The sequence below is a fragment of the Nyctereutes procyonoides genome, unplaced genomic scaffold, assembly GCF_905146905.1.
Source record: "Nyctereutes procyonoides isolate TBG_1078 unplaced genomic scaffold, NYPRO_anot_genome, whole genome shotgun sequence".
NCBI classification, from domain to species: Eukaryota; Metazoa; Chordata; class Mammalia; order Carnivora; family Canidae; genus Nyctereutes; species Nyctereutes procyonoides.
Window position 1 is genome coordinate 29,119,923 of NW_026575136.1, and position 21,224 is coordinate 29,141,146.

At 33.3% G+C, this 21,224-nt stretch overlaps 1 protein-coding gene across 2 annotated transcripts in view; it reads right to left on the bottom strand.

Moving 5' to 3' along the window:
• The window catches only part of LOC129495601 (cadherin-19), a 92,022-nt gene that overhangs the window by 11,367 nt on the left and 59,431 nt on the right, over nucleotides 1-21,224 (bottom strand). For both annotated transcript variants that reach the window (XM_055303271.1, XM_055303270.1), the window contains exon 9: nucleotides 16,852-16,973. In XM_055303271.1, coding sequence (XP_055159246.1) covers nucleotides 16,852-16,973 — 122 coding nt within the window. The remainder of the gene's footprint in view (nucleotides 1-16,851; nucleotides 16,974-21,224) is intronic.

Genomic DNA, 21,224 nt, shown 5'->3' on the forward strand with positions numbered 1-21,224 from the left:
AAATACGGATCCTAGTTAACAAGCTGTTGCCATAATCCAGGGGAGCAACTGGTTCATACTGAAAACCTCCTGATATGTTCTATAAAGACAACCACAATCCCAGTTATAGAATGTGAGTTCTTTTTAATGAGAAATTACATGGAAATTGCTAAAGTGTTTATATAACTGAAGATGGTAACAACACACTCTCAGGTGAAGATATGGTTTCCCAGGCTCCAAATTTCCCATAGGGAAATTTGATATCGTCAAAGTAACATTTCACCATTTCTAAGAGGGCACACACTATATTCTTCTGACTATTGTCCCACCACTAAAAACTGATTTCCATGGAAATTATCTATATGCCTTCAGACTTGACTGATAAAGATAACTAATAAGCAAAAACTGTGGTGTGTCCCTGCATGTGGGCTGTGAGATGGATGAGAAGTTGGGTTTTATAGGAGCGTCCTTCAACAGAACGTTCATGGTTCACTTCAGAAGATGTGCTAGGTCCCTGGTAGGGTAGCAAGAGTGAGGATAGAATAAAATTGACAGACTACAGGAGTATTTAGGGGATGGAACCAACAGAATTAATGACTGATTGGATATGAAGAACGGAATAAATTAAGGATGATGTCCACACGTCCTCACACAAGTTGGTGAGTTATGGTAATTTTGCAAGATATTGAAAAAATTGGAGCAGGTTTGGAAGAAAATTTGGTCTAATCTTAGGACATATAGTTAGATATCTCTAGTTAATTGGATATACACTTTGAAATACAGAAGAAAGAATGGGCATAAATATCTATAAGTCATTTGAATATGGACTTTAAGACATAAGAGCGATTGAAAGGTGATTTTGAAAAAAAAAACTAAAAGGACAGGACACAAGAGAAAAGGGATTGTAAGAAGAAACAGTTTATAACGCAGGATCATGGAATTTAGGCAACAGAAAATTTTGCATGGAGATAATGTAAATGTCTTTACATTAGAATATTGATATGAAAGAATCTAAAAATCGCTGATATTATACCTCACTTCTGGAAAAGATATTTGGTATCAGTCAAGATAATGGGAATCATTAATTTGAAAAATTAGAACTATTTCCACCAAACAGGAAAGGCAAATTGCCCTAATGTCGGCTCATTTATTATACTCATATTCTGCAAACCACTGAGTATTTTCTCCCTCCTCCTCTCCCCACCCTAAGCATTTACCGGCAAAGAACAAAAACAAAAATTCTGTTTTCCCATGTAGATCATTAAGGAAATGCCTGATTTTCTCCAGAACGGAACACAACTCTTCTGGCATTTTGATTTTCTACAATGGATGTATTATCTCTCCAAAGCAGAGAGACACCTTTTAATTTGTCATCTTGCCCAGCAATTAAGCCTGTGGGAAATAAGATCAAGAATGATCTTCATTGCGGGATGCCCGGATGGCTCAGTTGGTTAAGGGCCCGAACTTGGTTTTGGCTGAGGTTCTGATCTCAGGGTCATGGGATTGAGCAGGCATGGAGCCCCACCCTGGGCTCCGAGCTCAGCGGGAGGTGTACTGGAAGAGTCTCTTTTTCTGCCCATCCCCCCACTCATGTGCGCGCGCTCTCTCTCTCTCAAATAAATAAATCTTGAAAAAAAAAGGAATGGTTTTCACAGTATGAGAAAACATATAAAATATTTCCTTACTGATTTTAATTTATTACATGTAAAAATGATAGCATTTTGTACATATTGTGTAGATACACATTAAATTAATTCTATGTTCCTTTTAAAAATTTAAACTTTAATTTGGTAAGAACATTAAATATGAGATCTACCCTCTTAACACGTTTTTAAGTGCATGATACCACCTTGTTAACTAGAAGCAGTGTGGTGCAGCAGATGGCTAGAACTCACTCATCTTATATAACTGAAACTTTATACCTGTTGAACACCAACTCTCCATTTTTATATTTTTTAAATGCGACTTCAAGAAAATTTAAAATCCCATCATATTTATTTGGAAGTATGCACTAGATCTCATTTCTTCAAGTAAATGCCCTTCTTTTCAATAACTTATATTTTATATTTCATTCTATGGACCTGAGCTTCAAAAGACTATGAAGTTGTTGTGTGAGAGCAGAAATTTCTTCATCCTTGCTTTAAAGTACGCTACCACACGAGATTCGGCATTAAGTGAGATTTTGACTACTTATTTGAGTGCTAGTATTCATTTTATTATTACTATATTTATTATGGCTGCATTTTGTCTTGGTTTATTTGTTTCCCTGGATTTGAGTTTTAATTTCATCAAAGGGCTTCTTAGCATCATCAAATGAAAAGTTTATGTGTATCTTTTTGTTCCTTTGAGATACTGATATAATGGAAAATATTAATAGATTTTAAAATATTGTTTTGCTAATTCTAAAACTTCTTTCTGTACTGTGTATCACCATTAATACCTTCATAAATTGTTTTAGTTATAATTTACATATAATGCTTACACCACATTTTTAATAATCTTTTCATGTTTATGTTTGCAGCTGTTTAATTTTGTCACTTTCTACTATGAGTAAAGCTACATAAAGTAATTTGAGGAGCACCCCTCCGCCCTTGTTTTGAATACTTTGGGGAAGTTTATACAGTATGAGGAGGAGTTGTCACTAAGAATTTTGATTTCTTGACCTAAAATATTCTCAATAATATTAATGATTATCCTTTAAATCTCTATTCTTATTTTTCTTATTTTATCTTTTGCGTTTTATTACCTTTTATTCCGGCAAATTATTTCTTTAACTTTTATTTTGAAATACCTGTAGATTCTAAGCAAATTTCTTTTTTTTTAAGATTTTATTTATTTATTCATAAGAGACACACAGAGAGAGAGAGAGAGAAAGAGAGAGAGAAAGAGAGAGAGGGAGAGAAACAGGCAGAAGGAGAAGCAGGCTCCTCCTTCATACTACTCTTCCTTGTCACACTTTAATCCACACTCCTACCCTTGTTCCTTGGCAACCACTAAATCCTTCAACCACTAATTCCTTCTGTCTCTTACAGTATTGACTTTTGGAGGACGTACTATAAATGGAAACATAGAGCATGTAAGGTTTAGGGTATTGCTTTTTTTCAAGAAACATAATGCCTCTGAGATTCATTGTGCTATGCATGCATTAATAACTTCTTCCTTCTATGGCCAGGTGATATACCATTTTATGGACGTATCATACTTTGTTTAATCATTCCCTTGGGGACAGACATCTGGATTATTTTGGTTTTGGCTATTATGAATAAAGTTGCCATGAATATTTTTATGCGAACATAAATTTTTCTCTGACATGGATGCCACATTCTGACCAAATGAGTGATTATTGGGTTGCATAGTAAGTATATATTTAGTTTTATAATAAACTGCCAAATTATTATTCATTTTTTTATTTCCATCCCCTCTCCTCCCAGCATTTGATGATGTCCATGGGTGTTGTTATGGAAAGTGTGTGTAGTAATAGCCCATTGTAATTGCAAACTGCGTTGTCCAAATAACTAATGATGTTCAACATCTCTTCATATGCTCTTCTGCTTCCCATATAACATCTCAAGTGAAATATTTGTCATGTCTTTTGCTCATTTTATAATTGGATTATTATTTTTTTTTACTGTTGAGTTTTAAGAGTTCCTTGGATATTCCAGATACAGATCCTTTAAGTCATCTTTGGTTTTCAAACAATTTCTCCTAATTCATAGGTCATTTCTTTAATCCTTTTAACAGGGATTAAACATTTTTAAATTTTTATAAAGTCAAATACTTTTTTTTAAATAGATTGTGCCTTCAGTGATATATCTAAAAACTCTATCTAGTAACAAAGAATAGTTTTTTTCTTCTGCATTTACTTCTAAAAGTTTTTACAGTTTTAAGTTTAGGTATAAATCTCTGATACATCTCTAAATAACTTCTGTGTGATGTATGAGGTTCAGGTGGATTTCTTCCCTATGAATATCCAGTTGTCCCAGCAAAGTTTGCTGAAAAGAGGAGAGAATTTATATGTATCTTTGCATTTGCTCCAGTACTATTCATGTCATTCAGATTTTCAAATTTATTACAACACACAAATATTTTATTATAAAATATGGGTTTTTTTTACTCCCATTGTTCTAATTCTTATTTCTTTTGTTTTGATTTGTATATTCAGAGGAATCATTTTTTTCTTGTACTACAAATAACAGTTTTGAAATTAAATAATCTGGTAAACAAAGAAAGACGTATTTAATTACTTCAGGAAAAAAAGTGGCAAATGCAGTTTATTGAGTTATTGCTACAGAGATTTAAGAAGCAACAATTTTATCTGTTTCAAACCAATCCAAATAAATCATTAATCTGACAAAATCAAACCTCCCAGTAAGGAAACAAAACCAATTTCAATTAATGTTTATATTGAAGTTTGTAATTTTTTGATTGTTATTTTATAAGTCATGAATTCCTTTAAGCATGGTATAAAAAATATTACTCTGTTCCTACCTTTATCTGCATTGATAGTTTTGTTTCAAGTGTACACACACACCTTGTAGCTCATTTAGAATCTCTTTAGAAAGGAATGAGCCCCATGTTAAGAACTTGTAAGACTACTCTTATCTGTTCATTTTAACGGTGACAAAATTGCTTTTAACAAAGGCCAATTCTACCCATTTTCTCACTTAATAGAATTTTATCTTTACTAAATCCTAATAAGATAGGAATTGTAGGGCAAAGATATCTTTCTTTTTCAAATGAGCAGATTGGTATTCAGTGTGGCGGGATCATCATCTAATTTGGAAAGTGTGGGTGATAGTAAAATTCTCTTGTAATTGTACCAGGCATTCTTTGTGATATTGCTGTATACTAATGATTTGATGTTTCATTCCTAAATGAGAAGAAATATATTTCAATTAAAACTCATGTTTTTCTACATACATGATTTTTACACAATAATAAAGAATACCAGTTAACCTATACAATGACCCCAAATTAATACCAGAAACAAATGTTTACTGCAATCCTCTCTAAAGGACCCTTCGTCTCTCTAAAAATTAGGACAAATCAGTTTTTTTTTTAAAAAAGGACATTTAAAGAATAATAAAGGGAATCAAAATTCTTTTCCTATTCTTTCAATTTTTCTCAAATGGTAGAGGCAAATTCATCACTTCACACAGATACATTCAGTTATTGTTGGAAAGCTGTGTGCTTTGTATTGCTTGAGATTAAATCAGAAGTTTAGTAGATAATATCACTCAAAAAGAGAGAGAATAGACTGAGTTAATAAATATTGATCTTTTCCTTAACACTGGTCACTTTGGGGTGAAGAATAATAATTAGCTGGAAAAATGACTTATTATTTAGTTTTCTAATATTCTAATGTATTCAAGCAATGTCCAATATCCCCAAATAAATTTATCATTAAGAAATTACCATTTTGAAAAAAAAAAGGAAAGATATTACCATTTTGGGAAGACACAAGCAAAATCCTATCTAAAATAATAAAAAAATATTGTATAAAATAGAACATTGTTTTAAGACATACAGGTCTTCTGAAATGCAATTTGAAAATTTTAAATTGTTTTAAAACATTACACCTTTGGCCTCCCCATTTATTCATGGATTTATATTATAAAAAGTGAACCAGCATGGCTCATGGACAATCTTATAGTCTCACACACATATCATGAGCTTTAAAAAAACAAGTTTCAGAATTCAAAGTGTCTTGCCCTTATTATTTGCAAATACAAATTTTAAAAATCTGATAACATTGATGCCAAAATGAAGGTAGTGAGGGAGAATGTTGCTTTTACAGAATAATATTGATTATTCAAGAATCTAATTGCCTCAAATTGCGTGGATTCAAGACTCATTACTCTGGTTGTTCTAATAATCTAGGAGTGAATTTGAAAGACTATTTTTCTTTTTATTGGGTTTAAGGTGCTTTATTAGGTAAACGACATCTCCAAACAACCTTTACTTTGGTTTTTATTCCTAAATTAAGGTCATCTACATGCTCACATTTTATACTCATTTTGCCATAAGTAGTTGGGATTTCTACATCCATAAATAACTTATTAAATATATATTTTATAAAGCAATTTATCAAAAATACTCCTTAAGAATACTATTAGTTAATATTCTAAGAGACTAATTAATAGAATGTGGGTTCTTGATAAAAATAAAAATTATGCTAATTTTTAGGAAAGCTTATTATAGAAAATTATTTGGGAAACTCAATAAGATCAACATACAGAAAGTATTCACATTAAGAAATAATTAAGATGTCATCTGTAATGGTTATAAAGCACATGAATACTTCTTCATTGGCAAGGTCTCTCATAGTATTTTGAAAGATCACATACTACATCAATACCAAGGAACCAGCTGTTAAACAAATAATTTCTTATCAAACAGCAAGTACTATTGTATGTTAATAACAGAATGACTTTTTCAAGTTTTTCAGGTAGTTATTTCCCATCTATCTTTTGTCTTTATTTTTAATTAAAATTAATGATAAAGCCATAAATGTGTAGGGTATATGAATATAACTATTTGTAATTGGAAAGATTTTTGTTTCAAGTTTCTATTTAAATTCTAGTTAGTTAACATATAGTGTAATATTGGTTTCAGGAGTAAAATTTAGTGATTCATGACTTTTAATCCCCAGTCCTCATCCCAACAAGTGCTGTCCTTAATACCTATCATTCATTTAGCTCATCCTCTGCCCACCTCCCTCCTTCAACCCTCAGTTTGTCTTCTATAGTTAAGAGAGCCTCTTATGGTTTGCTTCCCTCTCTTTTCCCCCTTCCCCTAATTAATCTGCTTTATTTCTTAAATTCCATATATGAGTGAAATTATAAGGTACTTGTCTTTCTCTGAGTTATTTTGTTTAGCTTAATACATCCTAGCTCCATCCACATCATTGCAAATGGAAAGATTTCATTCTTTTGGATGGCTGAGTAATATTCCATTTTATATATATCTTTCTTTTTTAAGAGGGAGTGGAAGGAGCAGAAGGAGAGGAAAATCTCAAGCATATTCCATGCCCATTGAGGAGTCCAATACAGGACTGGATCTTATGTCCCTGATATCATGACCTGAGCCCAAATAAGAGATGGAATCATAACTGACTGAGCCGAACAGGCACTCCTGCCACATCTTCTTTATATATTCATCAGCCAATGGATATTCGGGCTCTTTCCATAATGTGGCTATTGTTGATAATGCTCCTATAAATATCAGGGTTCATGTGCCCTTTTGAATCAGTATTTTTGTATCTTAGTGTGATTGCTGGGCTGTAGGGTAGCTCTGTTTGTACCTTTTTTGAAGAGTCTCCTTACTGTTTTCCAGAGTGGCTGCACCAGTTTGCCTTTCCACCAACAGTGTAAGAAGGTTCCCCTTCCCCCCATTCTCACCAACACCTGTTCTTTCCTGTGTTGTTAAGTTAGCCATTCTGACAGGGGTGACGTGGTATCTCATTGTAGTTTTGATTTGTATGCAACTGAAAAGATTTATTAAATTTGGCACTGCTTGCAAGCATTGTATTTTTAATATAATTTTCTTTTGCATTCTTTGTCTTCTATGATAGCGTCTCATGTTTAAGATAGTTTTTTTTTATCTTTTTGGTATTCTTATCTTTAAATATTGTTTATATTAATTCAATCATATTAAAGGTTAGAGAGTTCTTTACTATTCCTAAGATGTATGTCTCTTTTGGAAATTTAAAGTATTTATTTCAAAAAAACAAATAACTTTGCGTAGCTTTATACATATGCATGTATTTATGCACACATGCACATACATATAACAGAGGTAGTCCAACTAGTGAATGATGAGTGGGATTATCATTTGCAATTTGAGGGAAAATTATTTACCTCTGGATACATATAATAGTTTTAATTAAAAAAAACCTGAAAATTTATCATATCTGTGTTTCTCTAATGTACATTAATTATAAATAAAGAAAATAAACAAGAAATAACCGTGTTGGAGTTTCCCTTATACTGTTATTCTACATTATTGAAAAATAAGAAAGAACAGGAGAGCTATAAAGTGAGAGCAAGAGAGAAAGAGAAAGTGGGATTTTCTTGCTTTTCTGGATTGGTATCCCAATTTTGTTACTGACCATTCTGTGTTTTCTGCAGTACCCCACTAAAATATCACAAAATCTTAGGAAAATGACTGTTTCCAAATCTGAGACAGAAAGTATTAAAAAATGAGCATATGTATCAGTCTGGACCCAATTGAGGGATAGGAAGCACACAGTAATTTAAAAGGAGGAATATTAATATAAAGAATTATTAAGTTACAGTAGGAGAGTAACTGTAAAGATGTAATGAGAACTCCAAAGAGTACTCAGAAGTACAGTGAAATTATCTACAGTAAAGACAGACAAATGTGGAAAGGAAGCCCTCTCCGCAAGATGAGCTTTAGATCTCCTTGGGGAATGTTTGGTTGCAGCATCTTGTTTTCAGGACAATGGAGTTCACCGGGTTGCGTGGGCTGGAGCTAGTCCACATTCTCCAGGCAAGCAGAACAGTCCTCCAGGGTGCAAGCATGTGGGTGGACAGAAAGGCAGAAGGAGTTGGGAGGCTACTATGGTTGCAGGGCCTGGAGCTCACAGCATTCACATTGTGAAGGCTGCAAGACCTCCCAGGCCTGGGATGGAGCTGTATGGTAGCCTTGGGAATGTACCTCTGGGGCATCTGGGGCTATACTTGTGGCTGGATAAAGCACCATGTGTATCTTCACACCAGCCAACTGTGCAGGATGAGAAAGGAGAAAACAAACATGCTCAACACAGAATCAGGAAGAGAAGACTTTTCCTTCTTCACTGTTCATCCAGTGCCCTACTTTGACAAGGCTCAACATTTCATTCACAATAAAAGAAATGCTCTAACGGGATCAATCCGTTCTCACAGGATCAAGGAACAGGTACTTTTTAAGGAGGAACTGAAGCCAGAAAGCAGTAAATGAGTAAGTGGCAAAGCCTACAACATATTGCTGTACCAAAAATGATGAAAGCAATCAAAGACTAGTAAGTCACATCTAAAGCACACAAAAACATATATGAATGTCTGGAGATCTATTTTTCTCACCAATCTTTGTCCATTTATAATTCTCTTTGTGATGTAGATTGCTTACATTTTTTTCCTTTGTTTCTTCTTGTGTATGTGTATGTATGTGTGGGCGAGTACATGTATGCATGCTTTAAACTATATGGTGCTGGGATTTTGGGGCATCAGAGATGCCTGTTCTTTTGTAAAGAGTGCTGTGGGGAAAGAGAGAGTGTAGGAGAAGAAAGAGGGATCTTCACTTTGGGATGCTTAATATAAACACATTCATACCAAATTCCATCTTCCTTGGCACAAAGGCTCCCTCAGGTTTTGCTATTATGAAGTTTTATATTCCCTACCCCAACATTTTCTAAATTAATTTCATTTTAGCAATTTACTTGGGGGTATCTCAGGCCAGGGGCACATCATAGAAGTTTTCTCTTTTCTTTATATTGCATTCACTTTTCATTCTTCAGTCCAGAGAAGAGATTCTTTCCTCTCTGCTTCCACACCCAAATTTCCAGTTTGCACTCTGTAGAAATAGATACTGTTTTTACATCTATCCTTAGCTTAGTCAAGAATTCATACTGGGGTGCCTGGGTGGCTCAATGGTTGAGGGTCTCCCTTCAGTTCAGGTCATGATCTCGGGATCCTGGGGTCGAGTCCCACATCAGGCTCCCTACATGGAGTCTCCTTCTCCCTCTGCCTATGTCTCTGCCTCTCTCTGTGTGTCGCTTATGAATAAATAAATTAATAAATATCAAAAAATAAAAGAATTCATACTAGGTGACATGTGTATTTCCCAATTTGTATTTCGATGGTGTAGTTGCCTTCTTATTTTATTAACTGAGTATATATTCCTTGTTTTTAAACAGAGTAAAATGCATTTCCTCTGAATGTCTACACAGAATGGTCTTAACATTTTGCTTGTAGTCATCATTAAAAATAATTATGTTGGCTGCATAAAAACCATTTCAGTTATACAAGATATGCTTTATTATCTCTTAAAGCAAATATTTTTGACAGATTATTAAGTTACAATGTTCACACATTACTATCTAAGTCTTAGGAACAAGTAAAAGAGTAAGAGCACTTTTGAAAGTTTTTACTGTCATTCTGGGAGATATCAAATTCTTGGTTTCAACCGTACTTGAAGGAAGCCTATCAAGTGAATTTCAAACCAGAAATCTGAGCCTAACTCAATCTTATTCCACATGTAACATCTGAGGGAACATGGCACAAAACCAATGACAATCCAGGAGCCAGGAGAGCCCTAATACCCACCCATTAAATAAGGCATCACCCACTGTGTGTCGAGAAGAAAATGTCTATGGTAATATTGGATACACTGGCAGCACTCAAATAATCTATGTATTGATTTCAATTCATAAACCATAGTGTATTTAGCAACGTAAGTGGGAATTTTTGGATTGCCCTTGGATCAGAGTGGAGGAACATTATAGGTAACCATACTGTGTATCTTTTTTTTTTTCAGATACTAATAGACCTTAGACAAACTTCTAAATTTGATAGTGACATTTATGTGTCCCTTGAGTTATCTGATGACTTGTGACCTTGCTCCTTATGAAACAACACTAATCAGGTGTAATGTATTCTGAGTTTGAGCTATGCATATCCCAGAAATGAGGTGAGATTCAATCATATTGATTTCATTTTCATTTTTGCCCTTAAAATTGTAGGTGTAATTCATTATCAGTACAAAATTTAAAAAAAACTTTTTTATTTGTTTTTTTATTGTGCAAATAATCTAAGAATAGCTAGTCTTTATCAGGGCATAGTTAAAATAAGCATCATTCTTGGAGATACAAATTATAATCCTCACTCACTAATAAGCTATATGATGTTGAAAAAGTTACCTAAACCTTTTGAGGCATAATACACACATCTGTAAAACTATGATGCATGTCATAGATTTCCCATAGAGATTCATACGAAACTCTGAGCAAGTCACACAAGAACTCCATGCCATTGCATGCAATAGATATTTTTCTTCCTCAGCAAAGTCCAACTCTCAATGTGCCTTTAGAGCTTGTTGCATCAAAAATTAGCATTTGAATTTCTTTTGACCAGTTCTACCTATTTTTTAAACATTGTTATTTCATTTTTTAAAATTCCTGGATGTGTTCCTGATACTAAGGAAATATTAACTTATTATTAAATAATCTTACCTTCAGTTACTGAATGGGCACATTCGGTAAATCTAGGATACATTTTGGGAACCTAGGGATATAATCTTTTTTATGCTTTAAGCATCGTGCTATTTCATCATCCTAAAAATCGTTTCATTATTACTCATAAATTTCTCCCAATGTGCTTTTAAAAGACTTATATGCAACTTGTAGGATGAATGGCCTAGAAAGATGACATAATAGCAAAATAAATCTTTCCCATTGCATCATTGTCTTCTTCATCTTTTTAAATGTGTTGCCTAAAGTATTACATCATCATTCAAAAAGATATCAAAGAATGGATACACTATCTTTTTAGTTTGATTTTATTTTTTCTTTAAAAACAGTTGAAAATTCAAGATTTTTCATTTTACATTCATAATGCCAGAAGAAAAAAACTGACAGAGGAAGTAATTTCACAGTAGTGTGTGAATAGAAGATGAAAACCAAAAGCAGAAACCAGCACTACAGACTCAAGATGATGGTGAAACTGATCATGTAAAAAAAAAAAAGGATTGAGATGGAGTCTTCAGATGAAGATGAAACAGATGAATATTCTCAAAATCAAGAATCAGCAAATGAACAATATGATTTTAAGGATAAAGGAAAAATACAGTCATCATCTTTTTAGTCACTCAACAGGAAGGACTTCATCACACGATATTTTGCGATAAGAATCTGGGCTGTTCTGCTTTGCTAAAAATAAATGTGTCAGTATTTTCTCTTCTTTTATAAATGTTGTGCACCAAAATCTACTTGATTTATCTTGCAAATGGAAAACTGCTGAAGGCAGAATGTATCTAAATGTAACCGGAAGGAAGGGAATGCAATGGGATTTTTCTTTTTAACTAGATTATTATATTTGCTGTTTATAAATTTAAAGATTAAATGCTTTGCAATCATAGAGCAAGATAGTCATTCTTCCTTCAACAAAAATATGAGCTGTAAAGAATATTTTAAACTTCTCGAAGTATTAAATACTGACAAATACGTATTTGCCACGTTCACATTTTGTTAACACTTGACCAAGACTCAATTTTAGACAGGTTTCTTCCTCACTAGAAGCTCCTTACCTCCATTTTCTCTGAACAATTACAAGAGACAATTTCTCATTGCAAATTCTTTCTCTGCCCCTTTGTAATGTAGATTGATCTCCCAAACTCTTCCAATTTTGTGATGCTTGATGATCTTTCTTAAAAGCCTGAAAGCCATCCCTTTGAAATGTAGATATCAAGTAAGATAGGACCCCTATATCTCAGTCACTATGGGAGGGTGAGAGCCTAACTTCTCTAGGAGCCAGTTACACAGCTGGCCTAATCACACTGACCAACCTCCCCCTCCCACACATGTCCTCTAGTCCCTTTTCACTATCTCAGCCCAGCTTTCAAAAACTCTCCTGAATTTTGTTTCAACAGTTGGGTTCATTTGTCTCCCTTATTGCAGTAGTCTTGACTTTTATTTCAACAATCTGGAAAACATCTTCCTTGCCATTCCTAACAAATGTCCAGTGAAATTTCTCTTTGCCACATTCTAGTCAAGTTGTTTTGCACTGTCATTTTATTTATATAGCTGTGAATTACTTATAAAATTACATATTTTTAAAGAGTAAATTTGACCATATGGTAAACTGTGAGGATGATTTTTTTTTCCTGGAATAGTGGGAATTAAGTCTATTGACACTTCCTCCTCAAAAACTGTTATACTCATGCATGTTCTCATCAAAACTCTTGTTTCTTTCCTACGTTACTTGTCCCACCTACTCAGTCTACTTTGCAAGCTTCTCTTTCTTTACTGACTCCTTAAATATTGCTATTCCCAAAGGTTCTGTCCTATGTTCTCTCATATTCACACTTTTTATTTTCTTCCTGGGTGACATTACATACACTACAAATATTACCTACAAATATTCCAGTAAGTCTAAAATCTCTATTTTTAAATTTAATGGGATCTTTTCTTTTCTGCTTTTACTTGACCTGAAAGCAGCAAATAAAACAGGTAATACCCCTTCCTCCTTGGAATATATTTTTTTAGTTTCCATGCCACCATACTCTCCTAGTTTGCTCCTTGCAAAGTTTATTTCCTAGTGTGTCCCAAATCCCAAACATTAATATTGGAGTATCTGGGTCTCAATCTGTGGATTGATTCTTGTCTCTGCCCTTACTCTCTAAGAAATCTCATCACATTGCAAAGTTTTAAATATCAACTACAAGGCTAATAAATTCAAACATATCTCCAGAGAATTATTGAAAAAAATACTCTTTATTTCAAGAACTAATGTCTTCATGCTCTGTTCATTTATTCAACTAGTTATTATTGGGAACTGCAATGCATGTTGTCAAGAATATAAAAATAAACTCATTCATTGTTCACAAGTATCTCGGAATCTAGAAAGCACATGAAACTAGAAGTGACTCATTTCACAAACATGTAAGATCGATTCAAACTATGGATAAAGAGGCAACAAAATATAATAGTAACATGCATGGATTCTGATGCCAGCACTTGGGATAAAATATCTCTCTGTCCTTACTTAGGAAGTAGCACTCCCTCGGCCTCAGTTTCTTCACTCGGAAAATTAGACACATGATAGAGTTCCCTCACAATTTTTTTTTTTGAGCATTTTTGAGAATTGCTTTAATCTTGATAATGTTGCTAGAGTCATGTCTCAGATGTTGTAAATATATATTTGTTTAAAATCATTTGATTATGTGGCATTTGAGTTCAATTTTGCAGTATAGTTAAAATTCCAATAGGAATTGACGGGGGCACTTCAGGAAGAAAGGTTGATATGAGCAAACTCCCGAGTAGAAACCATAATTTGCATTTTGAAAGACAAGCAATTCAAAGTGTGAATAGGATATATATATTTTAAAGCAAGATAGATACAATTGTGACCAAATCAAAGAAAGCGCTAAATCCCAGGCTAGTGAATTTTGTATTTTTCCATGCTGGTATTGGAAAATCCACTGAAGATTTTGAGCATGAAAGTCAGAAAACTGTGCTGTAGGAAATTAGTCTGCTTTGCCCTTTGCTGTAAATTTATCTCTGCCTAATGCCTGAAGCCTCCCATGGTCACTGTCAGTGAGCAGGAAGTAGAAAAAACAAATTCTCAATATCAACAAAGGAAGTATTCCACAATATTCCAAATGTACCAACTTCTGAGTTCTTGCCTATGAGCCAGAATCCGTGAAAAGAATGAATGATCCACTGAGTCAGTAAAGATATGAGTGGATTCTAATATAATCAATAGTATAGTTCTAGTTTCTATTAGAAATGTACATTTCCATCTTTTCACAAAATGCTAAAGTTGAAAAAGGTTATTATAAACATGATTGATTATAGTTGTTATGAACAATTTGAGGAGTTAAAATGAAAGATCCAATGTGATCAACCGAATTAGGTAGCATCATCCTTAGTAGTGTTTACCATATCTGGTGTCAGGTCTCTTATTTAAACTGTGTTGCTTCCCAAATCTTCTGCCCACCTCAGCCAGATAAGACCATTGAACATGCAATTTTATTGGGTAAGTGGACCTACTACACAGGACATTTATAAAAATAAGTGTATAGGAAATGAAGTAAATTAAGCCTATTTTTTTAAGTTTGAAAATAGGCCACCTCATCAGGGGGCACTCTGAATACATTCATGTTTATGTAATGCTTATAAAATATACAAATTTAACACATATAGTTCTAATAACTATAAAATGTAATTGTTCTTCTAGTAATTATCAAAATACAAGCTATCTTCAGCATGTAAATATAATATGTAGAGATTTAGAAAATTGTTAGAGAAGTTATGTCCAAAATTACTTTAATTTTAAGCTTATTATATTTGTTGATGTATCCAGGTAGACAGATGTGTTTGAAAAGTTTGAGAACATCAGATATGCTAAATTTCTAAGTATGTCTTCTATTTATAATTCCAAGTTCAAAGAACGTTTAAAGTTAGTTTCCATAGGAGTCATGCGTAGGAGGTCATTTGCATTCTGTTTTTGTGATTCCTTTGTACTATCTTGTCTGTCCATAGGTTTCTAAATTAGTTGGATTTTGGATCAAGGAGGCAGTGCCACATGGTGGAGAATCTCTGAAAGTTTTATATTAACCTTTTATTTTATCAAAAACCCTGGGTCCTAACCAATTCAAATTAAGTAGCTTAAGTTTAAATTCATTTGCATATTTATTATAATCTTAATCTTACTATTGTTTTAAAATTAGGAAATGTTATAGACAAGATTTCAGAATTATTTCTGGAATACAATGTATTCTAAAATAAACATGGCCAAATAAATTTAACAAGACATGTTAAGAGCTACAAATGATTCCCATTATGTTACAGTTGAATAATCCATAACCATTCAGATATACTTCATTCTTAAAATATGCCTATTTCTTACCATATGAAGTATTTGAAAATAAAGCATAATGTTGACTACTATTATTTATTGGTAGAAAATTAGAATTTCCATTTTGTGAAATCCAAATCGTCTTTAACTAGCTTCACTGGTAAATTCAAATCTACTGAGAATAACTGATTTCATAGTAAATATATATATGCAAATAAACTCCTATATATACATTATACATACATACATACACATGCAGCATTCTGAAAACCAGTTTATATATTTTTAAAGATGTTTTATGACATTTAATAGGCTTCTATGATTTCAAATGATACCTAAGAAAAAATGTAAGGTTATTGTGGACTGCACTGAAAACAAAGAACGATCTACTTTAAGCGCTCTATTTTACAGATGAAAAGTGAGCTCCACAAGAAAGAAAGAAAGAAAGAAAGAAAGAAAGAAAGAAAGAAAGAAAGAAAGAAAGAAAGAAAGAAAAAGAAAAGCGAGGGAAGGAGGAGAGGAGGGAAGGAAGGAAAGGAAAAATTGTAAAGTAATGGTGATGTGTTTCAAAATAAGTGTACTCTCTATTCTTTAAATATCTTTAATATCTTTAAATTCTTTAATATCCATTCGACATTAGGTTTTTTTTAAAATTGATATGTCTGATAGAGTAGCTATAAGCTACAGGAAAAAAATTCCAGCTCATTCTCTTCATGTTTATGTTTATAAATCATGTTTCTTTATGATGAATGAAAAATTAAACATTAATTGAAATATGATCACTTACTCTATAGAATTACCAAAAGTAAAACTTTTCTTTATTTTCGAAAGGTTTTATTTGACAGAGAGAGAAAGAGAGAGCACAAGCAGGCAGAGTAGCAGGCAGAGGGAGAGGGAGAGGCAGGCTCCCCGATGAGCAAGGAGCCTGATGCTGTGCTTGATCCCAGGACCCTGAGATTATGACCTGAGCCGAAGGCATATGCTTAACCGACTCAGCCATCCAGGTGCCCAGAATTTTTCTTTATAGTATTGACAAAGTGTAAAAGATACTATGAATCCCCAGTGTTAGCAGATTTTCAAACATTTGAGGAATTTGAAAGTGGAATGATTGAAGCTTACATTTTATTTTTTAAAAAAGAAATTTAAATAATACAGTACTCACAACATAAAAGCAGTAATTCACATGGTTAAAAGAAGCTTATTTTTATCATTTCAAAATGGGAGGAATAGTAGCAAAAGTGATTATATACAACAAATGGCAATGTTTAGACATTAGAAATTTATTGCAGGTCCTTACCTGACCAGAGCCTGCATTTTCACAAACATATGTGTCATAGTATTCAGAGAACTCAGGAGCATGATCATTAATGTTAAGAACTTGCACATATACAGGAACAGCAGAAATTTGTTGCACGTTGTCTACAGATTGAATAAACAGAATGAAAATAAATAATGTTAACGCTGTCTTTAGGGGGAAACAAGGTCATGAAAATTGCATTAGAGACCGGGTGGCATATTTCTATTTTCCTTGAGTAAAAGCTACCAGAGCACAGGATCTCTATATCATTCATATATTTATCAACAGTACAGCCTAGGGAAAATGTTCTCAATATATTGAACTCAGCCAATACTTATCAAGTGCCTTTTACCGGCCAAAGATTATAGATAGAGCTGATGAGGAAAAGTAATGAAAATGATGGTCAAGTTTAAGGACACCGTCCTAAAATCCAGCAACTATTGAGTATCTGTATATTAATGCATTTAATTTTGATGAATCTATGTATTATTATCCTCCCTAGCTTTACTGATAACAACATTGAAAACTTAGTCCCACAAATGATAGATAAATGGCTTGTCTAAAGTTATAGCTGAAATAGAAAGGGTGGTTTAAGAATCTGACAATAAGTGCTCCTAATGATGGCATCATTTGGTAAGATTTTTAAAAACAAAAATAGAGAATATGGATCTAAATACATTTTAAAATAAAATAAATACAATAAAATCTAGGTAAATTTTTATGTATACATTTAGTTGGGAGGATTTTCTTAAGTGAGCCAAGAAATACGGAAACCATGAAGGAATGTGAACATATGGTTAAATGAATTTTTAAAATGCCACCCTCCCTGAACCCCCAAAAAACAAGTAAGAAAAAGCCACAACAAGACACCAGTGATCTGGAAAAATGTTTGTATCATAAGATGAAATTTACATAGCTCTAATTTTCAAATTTTGACAGTTGGTACAAAAAAAAAATTGGAGAAATAACCACAAACTAGAAATTCATGGATGAAAAAAAAATGATCAATGCCAGAGTTTTTCAGCCTCATCATCACTGATATTTTGGACTGGATAATTCTGTTTCAGGGGCTGTCCTGTGCATTGTAGGATGCTTAGCAGCACCCCTGGCCTCCAGTAACTAAATGCCAAAAGCATCCCTCGCACTAGCTGTGACCATAAAAATTGGCTTCAGACATGGTCAAAGAGATTAGAAGGCAAAAATGCCCACATTTTTTGGTATACTTTTTTTTTATTGGAGTTTGATTTACCAACATATAGTATAACATCCAGTGCTCAGTTCCCGTCACCCAATCACCCCATACCCCCGCCCACCTCCCCTTCCATCACCCCTTGTTCATTTCCCAGAGTTAGGAGTCTCTCATGCTTTGTCTCACTCTCGAATATTTCCCATTCATTTTTTTAAAAAAAGAAAAAAGAGAGAAAAGAAGAAAGAAGAAAAAGAAAGAAAGAAAAAGAAAGAAGAAAGAAAGAGAGAAAGAAAGAAAGAAAGAGAGAAAGAAAGAAAGAAAGAAGAAAGAATGAAAGAAAAATAAAAGACATGATGAAAGTGGGGAAAAAAACCCCACATTTGAAACATGCTGCTCCATCACAATATTCACAAATACTCTGGCTCACCGGAAGTGCAGATAATGATGACTTAGTCTGTGGGTTCTGTGTTAAATATGAAAAACAGAGATAGTGATGGTGGAGTATTGAGAAATAGTAGGGACTTTAACCTGGTTTGGAACCTAATCTATCATTAGATGGTAAGAAATAAACTACACATATCTTTGGCCCCATAATTCCTTTGGGAAGCCTATGCTACAGTCCAAGGCTCTAGTATTTGCAAAGAGTATGTGATCCAATTTATTTATTCCAGGATATTTTTTCATTTCAAATAACTCAAAATAACCCAAATGCATATCAAAAGGGGATTGAGAAATAAATTAACCACCACACTATGAAATTGTGTGTGCTTATTAAAAATGAATTTGTTTATGTAATAAATGTGTGAGTGCAGTGAGCTTTAAAAATAGACTATAGGGGGGAACCCTGGGTGGCTCAGCAGTTCTGCGCCTGCCTTTGGACCAGGGTGTGGTCCTGGAGTCCCAGGAATGAGTCCCACGTCAGGCTCCCTGCATGGAGCCTGCTTCTCCCTCTGCCTGTGTCTCTGCCTCTCTCTATCTCTGTCTCTCATGAATAAATAAATGAAATCTTAAAATAATAATAATAATAAAATAATTAAAAAATAAAAATAGATTATAATCTTGATTCTCAATTTGACAAAAATGTCCAACTACTGTCTCAGTTGCCTCTCTGCAAAATGGAAAAGGCACTAGTAACTAACCTAATAGAGCTATTATAAAGATTAAATTAATTAAAACATATAAAGCATGTATAAGATTATTTAGGGTATACAAGGCAATAAATATTAAATATTACTACTTTATTCATCTACTAACCAGCAATGCTATACACGACATTTTGCAAAGTGATAAAAAAGAGCAAGTTGTAGCATAATATAATGTCTATTTGCATAACACTTTTAATTTTTTAATTTAAAAAATACTGTGGGGAGGTATATACAATTAAAGAGTAGAATAGGAAGGTTTCTTTGTTGTTTTAATGTCTTTATTTATAATATCCTGTTCTTATGTTATTGGAAAAGCATTATATTTGCAATTGCAAGTACATTAAAAAAAAAAAGGCTAATTCTCCCTGTGAAAATAAGGGAAAAGACTTTCACTTTTTCCTCTTCCTAAAACATGTACTTTAGGAAGCTTATAGTTTGAGTTTTGTCTTCTTTTTTTTTTTTTTTTGAAATGTATATAAACCCTTTAAAAATTGAATAAATGTCTTGACAACTTTACAACCCAGGCTTGTCTTTATCAAGTACGGGAAGCCAAATCTGATATATAATTATCAAGGAACGTAGTACTCCTTACTCCCAGTTTCTGTTGGAGAGTGGGAATCTAGTTCAGCAAGGGCATTGACCAAAGTCCAAAGCTACCTGTTGTCATAAAAATCTGAGAAATTTAGTTTTCCTTACAAGAAAGCCAGTTAGCAAAAGCAGATGGTCATGCCATCGACTTGCTGAACTCTGTGTGACACGTGGTATTAGGTCTTCCTACTTGAAGGCTAGTACTTGTTTATCCTGAGAATATGATGCTTGATTCTATAATAGGGGGAATTTTCTTTCTGACTTGGAAATCTCAGCAGATTCCTGTAATGCACATCAAATTCTGGTTTAAGGCTTTTCAATGAAAAAACTGTTTTTTCTATTCCACTATGATGGGGTTGTTTTCTGGGGCAGGATGAGACTGTGTTTATCATTATTTTCCCAATAAATAACAGTTGCAATTATGATAGAAAGTGTAACTTCCAATTAATTAAACATTATAATTTGCAAGGTTTATCACATACCAAAAAATCTAGCCTTTCATATTTATAATCTTAAGATGTATCTTAAGAATTATCATCTTGAGACTCTTCTCCATTGTGTCATGCTCAGAATAAAAATAGATAAGATATAGCTATTTCTAAAGATTTCAGGATAGAATTATTCAAAAATTCAGGCTCATATTTTTTATCGTTTAAACATATATACCCATAGAACAATATTTTTGCTTAAGTAAGCAAAATGGAAAAAATATTTCAGGCACAAATAATGTTTTTTAAACGTAGTAGGAAATTCATTTAAAGGTTTTATCTTTTTGTCTTCCTGGAAAATCTGTTTAAATTTAAATTAAAATTGGTATGACTATACAAAACATGCATATGTTTTCACAGCTTATTTAAAAGTAGTTAGTAGTTTTATTCACTTAGCTGACATGCTGATGAATAGCTTGGTGCTTAACTTGGGAAGGTTTCCAGGAAAGAGACTAAAGCATGATGAACTTCATTTCCTGGGGAAACAAATGTTAAAACAGAAAAGATCCTTCCTATAATCAGCCTACCTGTTATATTGTAGGTTTCAATTTATTCACCTTGGGCAGTAAGTATTTGTAACAATCATGTGATTCCCAGTTTTCTACCATTCAGGTTATTTGTTCATAATATTATTGAGACTTATATGGTCAAATAATTATTTTTTAAAGATTTATTTCTTTTAGAGAAAAAGACTGAAAGAGCATGAGCCAGGGGAGGGGGGAGAGGAAGAGAATCTCAAGCAGACTCACCACTGGGTGCAGAGCCCAACATGGTCTGAATCTCATCACCCTGAGATCATGACCCCAGCTGAAACCAAGAGTAGATGCTTAACCAAATGAGCCACCCAGGTGCCCTCACACAATTATTTTTGATGATACCATATTCATAAGAAACTGGCACATGCTAATATTTTCTCCAAAATTGTTCTAAAATGAGTTTAATGATGTAATGATGTAATGAACA